The 15778-nt window shown below is 45.6% G+C and overlaps 1 protein-coding gene across 3 annotated transcripts in view; it reads right to left on the reverse strand.

Annotated features, from left to right (window-relative positions):
• Positions 1-15778, reverse strand: part of LOC146204042 (serine/threonine-protein phosphatase 4 regulatory subunit 1-like) — an 88435-nt gene that overhangs the window by 3062 nt on the left and 69595 nt on the right. For all 3 annotated transcript variants that reach the window (XM_084589063.1, XM_084589064.1, XM_084589065.1), the window contains 2 exons: positions 12130-12236; positions 2624-2784 (listed from right to left, as the gene is read on the reverse strand). In XM_084589063.1, the coding sequence (XP_084445189.1) occupies positions 2624-2784; positions 12130-12236 (268 nt within the window). The remainder of the gene's footprint in view (positions 1-2623; positions 2785-12129; positions 12237-15778) is intronic.

Consider the following 15778-nt stretch of genomic DNA (forward strand, 5'->3'; position numbering starts at 1 on the left):
ACATGCGAGGGGTGGTTCGCTTGTATACGGGGCCAAGTCTGCGCAAAGCATGAGCAAAAGCGCAGCAATTGTAAGCTATCATAACTGCTTCTCTACATGCCACTGGTGTAAGGGGAGAAGCACTCTGAAACAAAGCAATCCGGCTCGGCTCGTCATTCCTTCTACAAACCAGATCTGTTGTTAAATCTCTTCCCTTAGGACAACGCAAATATGGTTCCGAGTTTAAAAAGGAGCCGTGTTTTATGCAGCGAGTTTCAATTCTAAATGCCTTTGTACCTCATTCAGCAGTTAATTTTTTTTTTTTTTCATATTAGGCAGTCCGTAACATACATTTTCTTGGATAATACATTTTTAGGGTGCCTAGCAAACAGCTATCTTCAAGATCCCCGACTTTTCCTGGTTTTCCGAATTACTACAGTTCAAATTCCCTGGCAAGTGAAGAGGCTCAAAAGTGTAGCTGCTGAGGACAAAAAATTCACAACGAAAAGCTATTTACTAATCATATTCTGCAATTTACAATATTGAAAAGGCTGTCATTGTGTTATGGCCATTAAAACCATCAAAAGCTTACTGAAAATCTTCTGCACTGCTACTGCGGTTATTCCTGCTTTTTGTCGCGTACTACTCTTCGCCTTGCGGCGCGCACTGGCAAGACAGCACAGAAAAAAATCTGCATGAATAGCATATTTGCTCTTCACCAGCTTAAAATGAAAATGCGCTGAAGAATATATTGCGAGCTTTCTTTTCCCTGACTTGTCAAAATTTTTGGTTTCCCTGGCATTTCACTGATTTTTCCCGGTGCAAAAAATTTCCCTGACAATTCTGTTCTCTCAGTTTTCCCGTTTGCTAGACACCCTGGTTTTATTTCCGGCGTTTTTTAAGAAATGTATTAACGAGGCTTTACCAGTGAGCTCAGTATGAACCTACACCTCCATAAAATCAGAAAGATGACTGAAAAGGACAGGCATCAAACAGCAGAACCTGTACGCAAGCGTGCCTCAGCTGAAAACGTGTATCACACTCTGAAAAAGCGGCATTCAGACATGCCTGGTGCTTATTAGCCCACAGGATATGTATATATCTATACCATCAGGAAATTTTGAAAAAATTATAACTAGTTTATTTTTTCTCCTTTTCTCAAAATGCAAATTTTGGTCACCTGGCTGTTTTAGTTCATCAATGCCTCTGCATCTAGAATAGAGAATACTTTTTTTGCTGAAGGAATTGAGTGCAATGGTGGGAAAATAATTCAATTAGCCTTCAAAAATTTTTTATGTTTGAAAGTTCATTCAAGCATAATAGTCCCAACTGGATTGATGATATTCGAAGTGCTGCAAAATTGCTAATAAAGATAAAATGAGAAAAACTGCTGTTATCATTGCACTCTTTTTTCATTTAAGCATTAAAAATGAATTACTACCGAGCAATTTTTTTTTCACTGAAGTACTAATTAGTGACTAATATAACCTATACGAGGACCTCACTGATTAAGGTGAGGAAATATTACATATCTGAAATTGGCATAAAGAAGTGAACAAAGTAGTGCAATTTCATCAGGATTAGCTTTAAAATGGAGTACGAGACAAGTGTCCCCCCTAAATGTATGAGGTTGGAAACCAATTGGGAGCCATAACTAAGCCCTTGAAAATCCACGCCTTTTCGCCATCGCAAATATTCCTTCACCAGCCCAAGCAAAACTGCTTTTTCTGAATGCCAGATCATGTTTGTTTAAAGGCATATATTCCTTGAGGCATTACTTATGCATGTATACAGAGCCACCGAACTGCTCATGCGCGCCTCTACTCAACAGTGATGCTCCCGCCTATTCTAATGAGCTCTGCAACTTGTACAAGACTTAGGACTCTTACCTTGAGCCCATAAAGTTTCTTACCCTTACCTAGAGGTAAAACTGGGGGCGCTGTGCTTCAGCCACCACAGACGTGCTAATCATGGGCCCGTGTGCTACTTTGTGCGGGACAGTCATTATTTCAGGAACACAGAGTGGCGATACCAAGATGTTACCCTCATCATCATCATCATCTCGAGGTGGGAATGTAGAGTGCAAAAGCTATAGTAGTGAAAGCTAAAAAGCAGACGATGCCATTGTTTCTTTTCCCAAATGCCACTAAAAAAACTTCCCGATGTGATTACAGCTATATATTTTTCAAAACTTTTTTTTTTCCTTTTTAAGCATGCCTATTAGGGTCGAAATGTTTGTTTCTGTGCTGCTCAATACTTAGCCAGTAGGAGAGAGCAGTCGCTTATTTTGGAGAACTTTTACACGCTTATATGCTGTTTCGTTCGCTTTTTGCAATTTATAGTCACAATATTGAGTGTCTAGACATTTCATTGTAGCACAACATTTATTTTTGCATTGCTTTTGGTCAAAGGTTGTAGTTCTGCACATGGCAGCTCTCCGCCCAGCGATGCTTTGGGCGCCGATGATTGCTAAACTAGTCATCAGGAAGCTCCATGTAAACTCCCATAGATGGCAGGACAGCTTTCCCTCTAGGTAAGGGTAAGAAACTGCCTTGGGCAATGTCACCCCTTACAGACAAATACCATTACAGACAAATAGCATGTCACCCCTTACAGACAAAGGACAATTTTACTGCAAACTCACCCTTTGGCCAAATGGCATTGACCAAACAGCGTGCAAGAGCCATGCGCACATTCGGCACTGTGTCATGGCGCAGGTACAAAAGCTTTGGCAGCACAGTCCCAATCAGGTCTTCCTCGCTCAAGCAATCTCCAATGACCATCTGCTCAACCAGTTCACAAAACCTGGGAGGGTAAGAACAATACATCATGCCCTTATTTCCAATAGCAGCAGGTCTTAGCTTCATAAAATAACCATAAAAATACAATCCACCATGCCCTCCTGTATTACATCAAGTGGGGACGTGCTGGTCTTAGATATTGCATTCTACCCATTGCCACGATAGTGTATGCCATTCAAAATGCAGGAAACATTTTTGAACTTGTACTTGCCACCTTCACTGTGAATAAACCATGAATTTATGGAAACATTTTTATTGTACATGGTTGACAGCACACCTAATGTGCTTTTGTGTGCTGAACAGAAATATTCAGCCTGTTTTTACCTATCATGTGTCCCAAAATACTGGCAAGAGCTTGCCACATAGCAATATACTGCCCCCAGAACCAGTCCTTACATCCCTGCTTCGCTGCCCTGCAAGGTAAAGAATTACTCAACATTGCAACATCACCATAAAGTGGCCCAAGTAAAAGCCAATACACAGAGTTTCTAATAAACCACTATTTTCAAAATCCCCGACTTTTCCAGGTTCTCCCTAGTTATTTCAGTTCAAATTCCCTGACGAGTGAAGAGGCTCAAAAGCGTAGCTGCTGATAATGAGCACAGACGAAAAATTCACCGAAAAGCTATTTATTATACATGTTCTGCAATTTAAAATAGTGAAAAGGCTGTCATTAGTGTCAACGGCCGTAAAGAACATCAAAAGGTTACTGAAATTAAAACCGCACAGATACCAGCCTCGGAGCACGCGAGCTGCACACCCCGCAGGCAGCAGAGCCAATCCAATCCGATATGGCAGCGCACGCGCTTGTCGCTTTTGCACTGGCCGCTGCCGGTGCGGTTATTCCTGCTTTTTGTCATGTACTGCAGTCGAACCCGGATACAGTCAACGACCGAATTTTCTGAAGCCCAAATTTTCGGACATGCCCAATATTTCGGAAGTCTTCGCAGCACCGCCACGAGCCCCACCCCATAGAATCAATGTATAAGGGCATCTGAAATTTCGAACGCTCGAACCCCCCACCATCCAATTTTTCGGACTTTTTGACGCGACGGAAGGTCTGAAATTGCAACTGCATCATACAAAGCCGCCATTTTGGCTATCTCCCAGTCTGCGTACCATGTCACAGCTTTGAACAACTAGCCGTACCTAGCCATCACACACCGATTTGGTCTGGCCACTCTGGCTATGTTCACCAGCGCCTCTTCCGTAGTTTCCGGAGCGCCATGGACGCCGCGAACCGTTTCGCCTTTTCGTTGTGCAGACTCATCGCAGACAACATGGTGTTTCCCCATGGCTCCCAATCCATCCTCGTCGTCCTGGCCGATGGCATCGAGGCGCAGAAAGCCATACAGTCGGTTAATGATGGAGAAGAAAAAGCCATCATTATTAAACAAGTAATAAGCAGACGATCGCAGGCTGACGTGGGTTTCGCCACACGGGCTTCGCACTCATCACAGAGGCAGCAGACTTGCCTGAATGTGACGACCTCCACTCTGATAGGATTTCCATTATGGCGGAAATTACCATATACACGCGTGTAATGGCCGCACTTTTTTTTTCCCCCGAGACTGGGGTGAAAATTAGGGGGTGCGGCGATTACATGAGAAAAAAGACAGCGAAAAAAATTATTTGCGGTGGTACCTGCCTTTATTATTGTAAAAAAACTTCTTCCGCTAAACTTGTCGGGACTTCAGACTCGTCCTTGTCCCAGATGAGTTCATCCTCCGTACCGCCCAGCCTGTTTGATATCCCTGTCACCTTGAAGCTTTTTTCCACAGTCTCGAACGAAACCGTGGCCCACGCTTCGAGTATCCAGTGGCAAACGGCCACAAGCGATGCCCGTTTCAGTCGGCCGGTTGGAGTCTTCTGGTGGAGGGCCGTTGCCATCCACTCACTGTACACACTGCGAAATCCACACTTAAAAGGGCGGTTTACGGAGACGTCCAGCGGCTGAAGCAACGGCACGGCCAAGTCAGTGTTAGATGCGCGGAGCTGTTGCCGCACGCTCTCTGTCAGGTGCCCCCTGAAGCTGTCTAGGACAAGTAGAAAACGCGTCGCAAGATTCGCCCCTGGTCGCTTCTCCCAAACACTCCAACCAGCTCATCCGTCATCCATCCTTTGCCCTGCGCACGAACAAAAATGCCATCAGGGAATTTCTCCGCAGGTAGACGTTTCCGCTTAAAAACTACGTAAGGCGGTAGTTTTCATCCATCCGCTGTGATGCAAAGCATGACCGTGCATCGCTGCCTTTTGCTCCCCGATGTAAGCACACGCACTTTCTTCTTCCCCTTCGCCTCGACTGTCACATTCTGGGGTGTGTCAAACCAAACCGGGGTTTGATCGGCGTCACCAATCTGAGAAAAGGTGCTCATGTTCTCTGCGCTTGTTGATAACTTATGGAACTGCAGAAGCTTTTCACCATACTCTTTGGGTAGACGTTGACACATCGTCGTGCGACGGCGAATGGACAGGTTTTTTTGCTTCATGAAGCACGAAATCCACCCATTGCTGGCTTTAAACACTGTAGCCGTAATCCCCTTGCTGCATGCAATGTCTAGCGCTTTCATGCGCAACATCTCAGTCGAAACAGCAAAACCGTTGCGGCGCGTCTCCGTCACGTACTAGAGAAGTGAGTCTTCAACCTCCCGAAACATGCTCTGCTTCCCTCGGAAAGCGTGCCTCTGAACATTTGTTTTTCCGAGGTCATCTTCTTGGGAGCACCATCGCCGTACACATTTTTCATTAACGCCGAACTTTCTTCCAGCCGCTCTTTTTCCTTCTTTCGCGTAGTGAATCCCTTTCAGCTTAAATTGAGCGGTATAACTAACGTATTTTCCCATCGAGGAAAAAGAAAATCTTCAGCTCACGAACGCAGAACAAATCAAGGCAGCGATGAGTTCCGACTGCGAGATTGCACGCGATATGCTTCGGGCGATCGAGGAAATGGCTGTAAAACGGAGGAGCGAACAGACTTGGATTGGATTGGATTTGCTGCCCTCACCCTTTGTAACGGGCGGGCATCGCTGCGGCTAGGAGCGGCCCCTTTGTAACGGAGGTTCCCTCAAATATTTTGTTCTTAATTCTTAATGGCAATTCTACTTCTAACCTCGCGCTTCATTTTGGCTTTCACTTGATATTTGGACCCCACCTGGTGGCAGTAACCACGAAACGTTCCGCATTTCTTGCACCGCACAGTTGACGGCACTGCCCAACTTCCTGAAACTCATGGTGCGGCTTTTAATCTGGAAATTTTTTCCCAATTTTCTTTCTGAAGTTCGGGGTGCGGCCATTACACGTGTGTATACGGTACTTTTGAACAGTTTGTCGACGCTGACAACGAGCTCGACTTCTGTTCAGAACTGACCGATGAGCAGCTAGTCCGTCAGGTTGTGGAGGATTCGGAAGACTCCGATGTTGAGAATGAGGAGCAGTCTGCGCCGCCTACAAGCGCCGAGTTGACGCGAGCAGTGCTGACGCTTTCATCAGTGTACAGCGCTGACATGAATCTTGCTCAGATCGAGGCGAATATTATCGCATGCATAATCAACAGGCTGTCGGCTGCAGAGGTTTTTTAACGACTCTTTCATGCTTTGGTGTTTCGGAAGCCTAATACCTCGTCCTTGACTGTTTTGATCCAAGAAATATTTATAAAATGGTACATCTTTTTCATGCATTAATTTTTTCGGACTGCCTGAATTTTCGGACGTTTCTGCATTCGCTAGAGGGTCCGAAAAACCGGTCCTTGACTATATATAGAAACCGGATATATCGAATTCACGGAATATCCCTTTGAAAATCCCATGTAAAGTATATTCAGCATGTGTTGTGAACCCTCTGCGCGCGGTGACTGATGTGGCTATGGCGTCTGCGAACGTTAAGCGGCGGGTCTTTTTTTTTTGCGAGTGATCAGCTGCATAACGTAAGATATGGCAGCTGGGGACTAAAGAAACGGCAGTTTGTTTTTTTTTTTTTTCCTTTTTTTTTTTTCGCGAGTCGTTTATCCTTGCATGTATGAATCAACGAAAGCGCGTGGTCTGCTGTGATTATGACACTGGCTTTTAGCAATTTTCGCTTCGAACAGCATTTAGCTATCACGCTTTCCAATGATTCTGTGGCAGTGGACTATGCCCGCCCCAAGTGCAGCGTGATAAATCGAACCCGACTTGTGCAATCAAGCCATCATGGGCACTCTGCAAAGTTCGCTCCCCGCCCATCACAGGAGCTATCAAAAGATAAACACGCTGTGACAAATACGGTATCGCGATAACTACTTACGCGACAAATAAGGTATTGTTTTTTCGCATCGTAAGTGCCGCCACAAGCCGATTTCTGTATATCGAATTATCGATATATCGAACTATTTCGCAATCCCCTTTGAGTTCGATATACCCGGATTCGACTATACTCACGCCCACTATACCCACCTCCCGTGCATATCTGTTCTTCCATTGTGGCAGCTCAGCCATGTGCTAGCGTCAGTAATACACTGCACTTTGCCTTGCGGTGCGGGCGGCGCGTGCTGGTGAGACAGCACATAAGAAAAAAAATCTGCATGATTAACATAGTTGCTCTGCGCCAGCTTAAAATGGCAATGCCCTGCAGAATATATCGTGCGACTTTCCTTGACTTGGCAAAATTTTTGATGGCTTTCCTGATATTTCACCGATTTTTCCCGGTGCATAAAATTTCCCTGACAATTCTCGGTTCTCCCAGTTGCTAGACACCCTGCACAGTGGCACAAATTTCAGAATGACGTAATAAACTGGTTGCTGCCCTAGAATGAAAACTTACTACACAGCAGATGCAGGGGGAGTGAAAGCCTGAGCTTGCACTTCAATTTCTCGCACACTCTACAAAAAAAAAACGAAAAATGAAACCGTCCATCGCTGCAGTTGAGGATCATCTGTCTGAAGCAGCACGACAAAGCATATATCTATGTGGCAGCGTGGGTGGGCTGATCTTTATCAACTGAACCATACAACACATACATGCCGCATAGGATGCCTCTGGAAACACTTGCCGATGATTTTATGAAAATTCAACATGCTGCAAGTAGGTGAGGCCATGCCACTTCGGATACAACATGCAACACTAGCCACGTGCCACTGCCCTCATTCTTCGGTAGAGAGTTTCTTGGATATTCCTGCTTTTACACCCTCTACACACTTATCTGTCTAAACACCAGTGCCAACCATAAGGATGACTGATGGAAGAGCTGAAGATAAATGTTCAAAGCAGCCGCTGCTGAAAGCACTCAAAGAAGAAAAAAAAAAGCACAAATGCCAGCCAACAGGAAGTGCAAGGCAGAGGGCTTGCATCCCAAGCGCACGCTCCAGCGAATCTGGAGCTTGCAACTGCTTTCACAAAACCGCGTGGGTGGTCGTTCCATTTAAGTAATACCATTTTGACATGCCACAAAACGCACACAAAGGAACAAGCTTTAAGGGGAGACACTGGTCTTAAAATGAAAATTTTTATTTTTAGAGATATAATAACGAAATTGGGTGTGTATATGTATTTCTTCCTCCTGTTTTCAAAAATGTAATTAGTTTTACTCTATCTCAATTAGTTCTAATGTTATTAGGAAATAACCAAAGCCTAATTTGGTAATTTCTTACGGGTCGTTAGGACAGTTTCCCTCAATATTTTTTCGTTCCGATTAAAATGTAGTTGTAGCCAAAGACCTGCCATGTGGAGCTATGCTATTTATATTATCATTGATGTACATCACAGTATAAAAATATTCAATTATGTAGATGCCCCACAATTCGAAAATATAATTAGCTGACATTATTGTTCAATAAATTTGATATGTTCAACTTAGCAATATAAAAATAGCATAGCTCCACAGTTCGAACCTTTCTGAATTCAACGGTATAAGATTTATTAAAATTGCACCACAAAAACCCAATGAAAAGTTCCGTAAGGCTAGTCATGTCACCAAAAAACATGAAGCTGAGAAAAACTCATTTGAAGTTTTGACACTGAGTGCAGAAAATATTGGGAAGAATCTTCGACAACGGATGTTACTCAGATGTTCCCTATCAGTTTCCCTACAAAACAAAACAAAGTGTCTTATTCCATCCAAGGAAACATTTAAAAAAAAAATGTCGAATGTGTAAGTGTGATGAAATTATAGAGGTTACTTTCGAGAAGTTAGGGGTTGACTTTTTTTGAGGTGAAAGTGAGGACCGGAGCCGAGACGAGAGCTCCACCAGGCAAACAGTTGGGGAAGAGAACTGCTTCGCTTATTCTTGGGGAAGAGAACTGCTTCTGTTCGAAATCGCAGTTTTCGCAGACAAGCAGAAGCTTTACAGCAACGCCGTACTCCTTATCTGTTGCCTTGCTCAAACGCAGACTTCCTGCGCCGCAGGTACCGCACTTCGCTTGCGCGAAAAAATTGTTCAAAACCTTCAAGTCCACAATCACGAACTGGGTACCGGCATCAGCTGTCTGGTAATCCGCACTGACGCCAAGAAGGTCAAACTTGCGCTGGGTTGCCGACTTTTCCGACAGAACGGACTTTGCTTGCGCCGATCGCTCAACACGCTGCGCCTGCTCGGTCGACGAATAGTACACAGCATCAACACGAAGTGTACCACGATCCGAGATACGATTCGTGCTGCAACTTGGTCCCGCGGTGTCGTCACCGGGCAGCGTGCTTGGTGTACCCGGCGGATCCAACGAGTCCGGCACTGCAGGCCCCGGCGACGCACTGGTGGCCGCTGCCTGCCGTTTTTTGTTCCACGGACGTTTCTTCCGGCTTCCAAAAGCTCGTTGCGTGCTCGGTTTCAATCAACTGTCTCCCGGCATCTCGATCGCAAAGAGAAACTCCCGGCACAAGGCGGAAACACGGCATGTAGAGAAACACGAGCGCAAAAACAGACGCGCACGAAGCGACAGCCACAGCGGCGAACGCAAGAGAAAGAAAAAAAATGACGTAGACGGTCACACCAGCCAATGGGAGGCGCAGAACGGCGCGGGCGCGAAGCGCGCCGCGTGCGAGCCAATCAGCGACCCGAAAACGGCCTTCGGGAAACCGGCCCGAACCGCCGCTCGGCTTGAGCGACGCCATTTTGAGATAGCTCAAATTGCGCACAAAGAAACCAGCTTCAAAACAAGCCCAAGATGGCGGCGATCGGCCGGCTGCAACGCCGGCGGCGCGCGCGGGAAGTTCGAACAAAGTCTCTCTTTTCGGGGCCATTTCGTCGCTGCCGTGGTGTTTTGAAAGCCGATTTTATCGCATTTCCCGACCGAATTCAGCGTTAATAATTTTACTGTAGATGCTCGAAAGGATAAACCTTCCGAAAATGAGTTTTTCCCAAAATCCACTTTTTGAACATTTTCGACCGTTTTAAGACCCGCGTCTCCCCTTAAGGGGAGATGCGGGTCGAAAAACGCGGGTTTTTTCGAAAATGACTGATCTTTTGTTTTTACTTGTTTTGTCAAGTTTAGTCTCTACTTTCATGAAAATAAAAATCAAAGCTGAATTTAATCGAGAAATAGGCTGAAATTGTGTTTAAAGAGCACACGGTGGCTGTTGATTGACCGAAACTACGCTATTTTCGAGCGTCCCGCGACCGGTATGGCGCGGTTCCTCACCGCTGTGGATCGCCTGAGATTAGCCAAGCCACATGCTCCCAATCACCACAGTTGCCCGGCGTCTACAGCTCCATGCTAAGTCGAGGTGCGTTTTAGAGTGACAATCGTTCGACAACTTTATCTTCGTCATGGATGAAGCACAATCGAACCAGCGCAGTTATCGAGGAGTGAAATACCGTTCTGTTCACAAATATTGAGGACGTTGGCGAAAATCGAAAGCGAAGGCTTGTCCAGTGACAACTCGACCCGTGACAGTTAGGCCTAGTGGAACAGACGCCGATCCCTCCAGCGTTTCAGATGCGTCCGGGGAATTTGAAGCAGCGTTAGATTGTAAGAGTGGCTCGGAAAAAAAATTTGGCATTTCTAAAGTGAGGAAATAGCCTGCGATGAGGCGTCATCTGTCGTTACTGACTTGACAGCGCTGAACGTTCTTGTGAGCGGTGCGATTTGCTTGCATTCAGGACTTCCCCTGTCCGGGAAATGGCCGCAAAGCGTAGACTCGCTTCGTTCCTTGAACTACTCTGTGAGAACTCTGCCTGCCCGCAAAGTGTCCTTTCCACAACATACTGATTGCGGCGAGTTGCGGCGTGCGCGGACGCGAGCAAGGATGCGAGCAGAGATTGACAGTGAGAGCTCGGATGAAACCTTCGCGGTCAACGTCAAAGCTGCTGTGGCGGCCTGTTTTATAGGAATTGCATACGAGCAGCTAGTGCGATTTCCCTCAATTACTGAACTCCACAAGCCGGTGCATCATAGCTTGGCAAATACAGAGAAATAATGCGAAAACAAATATCCTTGAAGCTGACTGCGGAAGTGAACGCAAATCGCCGCACACTGAAGAAAAAAAGCACACGTCGAAGTCCGCTCGCAGGGATCGTGAGGGAGCGACATATGCTGCAGAAAGTTTCTAGCGGCAGTGGCTGCTTTATGAACAATTTTCTTCTTTTTTGCCGAAGTTTGATAAGAATTGAAGCCCTCTTTTTTAAATAAACATGCAAATTTAACTTCAAGTGCGCTTTTCTCAAAATGCAGTTTTGAACAATTTTCTGAGTTTGCCCTTCTTGTTTTTGGTACTTCTGATGCTTATATCTGAATGAAATTTTGCACACATTTTCTCTGAGGTATGACGAGTGCAGTTATCTCTTTAGGAATAAATACTGTTTGGATATTTAGAAAAAAAGATCAAACACCACATGGTGGTGTCTTGAAAATGTAGACTTGCCAGGTTCAAATTTTTCACGTCATTAGCATACTTTATATGTACTTTATTATTAGTTTTTGGCACTCAACAGTTTATATGGATTAAAATGAGCCATCAATGATGTGTGTTTTCAAGTTTAGTATGACAAAGGAGAAGGGGAGGGGGCAAAAGAGTATATTTTACACACTGTCACTGAACAGAACAAAAACTATGCAACTTACAAAAAACTAATTGCAAATTTGAAATCAGCATAATAAACTGAATTATTAACCAGAGTTTCATAGCTCTAAGTCAAATATAAAAAAAAAGTGTCTTCGAGTAGCATCTCCCCTTAAAACCAAGCATCAGACGGCGGCGATTGGCCAATTGTTTTGCCCACAGCCTGTCTTGGCTCTTATGGTGCTTTGAATGTCTACCTATCTCAAGTCCCAATAAAATGAAGCGTTTATAATTTAACGGCAAGAGCTCGAAGGTACAAACATTCCAATATTCTTTGGTAGTCTAGTCAAGTCCCACCTCTAAGTAAAATTTAAAAAAACTTACAGTTGCCGCTGTGCCCATTTGCAGTCCTCCACTTTCTCACACAGTTGCAGCAGAACCTCCTTGCACTGTTGGTAGTGGGGGCCCAAGCGCTGCAACACTGCCACCATCTGAGACAAAAACAAAATTCCTGCATGAGGGCAATCATCAGAATAGGTATTGTATAGCATCTTTAACACTTTGAGTGTTTTTGCTGTACGCATACTGTGCCGAGTGCACGTTGGAAATACTGTGCCCTCCCGAGACGCGCTTACTGGTAGGTGCTGCTATCTTTTACACCTTACAAGGAGTATTAAAAATTTCCTATGCTGCCATCTGACCATCCCTGTTTCGCGCTGTCTGGCGGCATGCCTTCGCAGTTTGCGCGACTGCAACAAATGCACAAAAATTTCGACCTCTTATCTTTGTTTGGTCGCTGATTGAAACTGGTTGAACCGACGCTGATTGTCACCTTCTTTCTGACGCATGGTTAAGAGAGACTCACCCTCACTGTTTCGTTTCGCCTATGCTATGACTAATACTACCCCTATACATTTTTCACCTATGTCATACCTGCCAACCTGAAGATTTCAAGATTCGTAAAACCTCCGCGACCAGAAGGGGGAAAGGGGGGGGAGGGGGACTGTTGTTTTTTTTTTACTTTCCAAGAATTTCTCTTTAGCGACACCCTTGCTCACTCACCGACAAGCAAAATAGTGTCCCGTAGAGTAATGAGCGAAACTCCATTGTGTCACAATTTATTTTTGCAACGCTTTTGCAGTTGCTGACTTCGCCTGCTTCAAAAACTTATCTGTGTAGGTTTGCTCAAAGCAGGTGCCACTCTGGTGTCCCTTCACCATCAGCAGACTTTCTAGAGTTTTCTAGGAAACAGATGAGCGAAACTCCGAGTTTTGTTGACAGGGCTGAATATCACTCTCATATTCAGCGTTACTGTGGGGAATGGAGAGTATGCCCAGCATAAACATTGTGATTCTGCGGAATCTGGGAATCACACCGAGGTCACTGTCACTGCGAACAAAACTTGTCAGGCTCGGCTGGCTGTCCGCGGCTCGCACGTATCCTTGGTGCTTTTTTGAAGCGATGTGGATCTTTATGTCGCACTTGCCACCATGTGAAATGTTATCACAGGCACACATGGTGCAAAATCCGAACTTGTCTCCTTTCTTAGACGGCACGAAGCACGGAAATTTTGCCGCGTACGACTTCAAAAATATTTGGAAGTACTGTCGCGGCTTTGAGCCCGCCATTGCACTGCGAAACCGCTACTACTTAAACTTCAGTCAGACTGAGTCGGACGCGGCCGCAGATCACGCAAGAACAGAGGCCAACACCAAAGTTGTCCAAACACGTGAACAAAGGAAATGCCACTAGCCTGGTGGAGGCGGTATCGAGTTTTGAATATGGATTCGTGTTCCCCCGAGTAGACGATAGAAGTCACTACAACATTTGCAGCTATGGTGGCTAGAAGGGGGAGGTGGCGCCAGCGCCGGCGTATCCGCCGAGAAAGCGCGATCCTCTGGTTCATGCGCTGCCGCGAAGGCCGCGGTGGTGCTGCGGTCAGCTTGGCGATGCAGTCACGCGATCGCGCGCGTGTGCAGGTTCGCGCGCGGTGTATGGACGGTGCGGCAGCGTTCCTGTTTGTTCGCGGCTGCCAGCGTGACATCTCGTTTATGGCCAGATGTGTTGCTCTGCTGACATGTTAATGTGAGGGCCTAACTTCGTCGAACAGATGAACTCCAGCGCACTTCTATGTTAAGGCCCAGAACTGTAAGCGCAACGCTAAGCAGGGAAGAATGAAAGCGCTGAAACTTAAGAGGGTGCTGTAAGTTGCATATTTATTCAAGGTCGAATGTAATATTTTTTTTTTATTTAGCGGGAAGGGATATCCTTGCCTCCCCATTTCTTGGTGCCAAGCGATGCATGAAGTGTTGGTAATCAATGTTTAATGTTTTTTTTCTTTCTAATTACACAGAAGCATGTGTAAATGTATTTGTTATTTTGAATTACCCTGAATGTTATTATGTGCAGTACATTGCTATTACTACGATATGCAATAAATTTTTGCTATGCTTTGTTTTGCTTCTTTGGATCCCCAATCACATTTTTTAGGAGTAATGCTGATGCTTCATATCCTTGAAACTGAAGGATGTGGAAAACATCGACCAAAGAAAAGCCAACCTTTTTTCTTTCATTTATTACCCCTTTTAATTTTCTTACGTATTATTTTATGCCCTGGGGCAAACAAAGTTGTGGGGAAAAAATGCGACCGCACGGAGCCGAAACATCCTTCCATCCTCATTCTCTTGAAAGAGTGCGTTGTTGGGCGAGTCGGTCAGACATATCTTCAAGGTACACTGCGCGCACACAAAACGAGGAGAAAGGTACACAACAAGCGCAACACCTGCGCTTGTTGTGTACCTTTCTTGTCCTTGTTTTGTGTGTGCGCAGTATACCTTGAATACTCATTATCTTGGTCTGTCTTCTACTTTCGACATGCACTATCTCGATCCGACGGGACTCATTCAAGACCCTCCAATTCCTGGAACTGAAAGGATAGATACGCCCGTATTCTACGCACCAGAAGTATTGGAGTACCAACCGATCGATTTTAATTGTTTTGTTTGTTTGGTTTCATGTTCCAAAATTACTCGGGCTATGAGAGACACCGTAGTGGAGGACTCCGGAATTTCGACCACCTGGAGTTCTTTAAGTTGTACTAACATCGTACAGCACACGAGCGCCTTGCTTTTCGCCTCCAGTGAAAAGCGGTCGCCGCGGCCGGGATGCGATCCCTCATCCTTGGGCACAACAGTCGAACACCCTAACCACTGCACCACCATGGCTTAAAATTGAATTCTGTCAGCCGTAAGCAGGTTCGACTAGAGTTTAATGAGCTAAACCATTACCTGCAACATCACTGAAAGGCCGACGCGTTGCACGCACGGCGGGCATACGTATGTTCAAGTACCGTGGCGTAAGGCGAGCGGCGCGTACCATGCATCGCACTACGGCCAACAGCGCCACCTACACTCGGCTTGAAATGGAGGAGCGGCTTCCGTCCGCCGTTGGCGTCACCTCCCCCTTCTAGCCACCATATTTGCAGCTGCTGATGATGATATCACAAATATGTGTTGCCCTCTCGTGGCCACCAAAGGTACCATAATAGTGTTAACATGGCCTCCGAGATTACCCTTCCGCGCGTGTGGTGTTATCTCGGAGGCCATGATGTTAATAGATGTCCGCACTTTTTTCTTCCTTGAAAATAAAACATTTTCCGTAAAACTTCCCGCAAGATTCAGAAAATCGTAAGACTGGTCAAAATTCGTACATTTTACGGAAAATTCGGAAGAGTTGGCAGGTATGCCTATGTATCCGGATATACCCCTTCATGGATCACTGCCTTGTCGTGGCGGAGGGGCTTGCGAAACTCGATGAAGTCGTGAGCTCTGCTGTGTAGGGCCACCCAAGATAGACAGGTCACGGCAGAGAGTTCTGACAAAATGTGATTCACTGGAGAAGGTAATGGCAACCCACTCCAGTATTTCCTGCCAAGAAAACCCTATGGCCAGTCACAATACCATTATCGATATGGCGCCGGAAAATGAGCCCCCCAGGTTGGAAGGCGTCCCACATGTTACTGGGGATGAACAAA

The sequence above is a fragment of the Amblyomma maculatum genome, chromosome 1 (genome assembly GCF_055883805.1).
Source record: "Amblyomma maculatum isolate TAMU_Amacu chromosome 1, ASM5588380v1, whole genome shotgun sequence".
NCBI lineage: Eukaryota > Metazoa > Arthropoda > Arachnida > Ixodida > Ixodidae > Amblyomma > Amblyomma maculatum.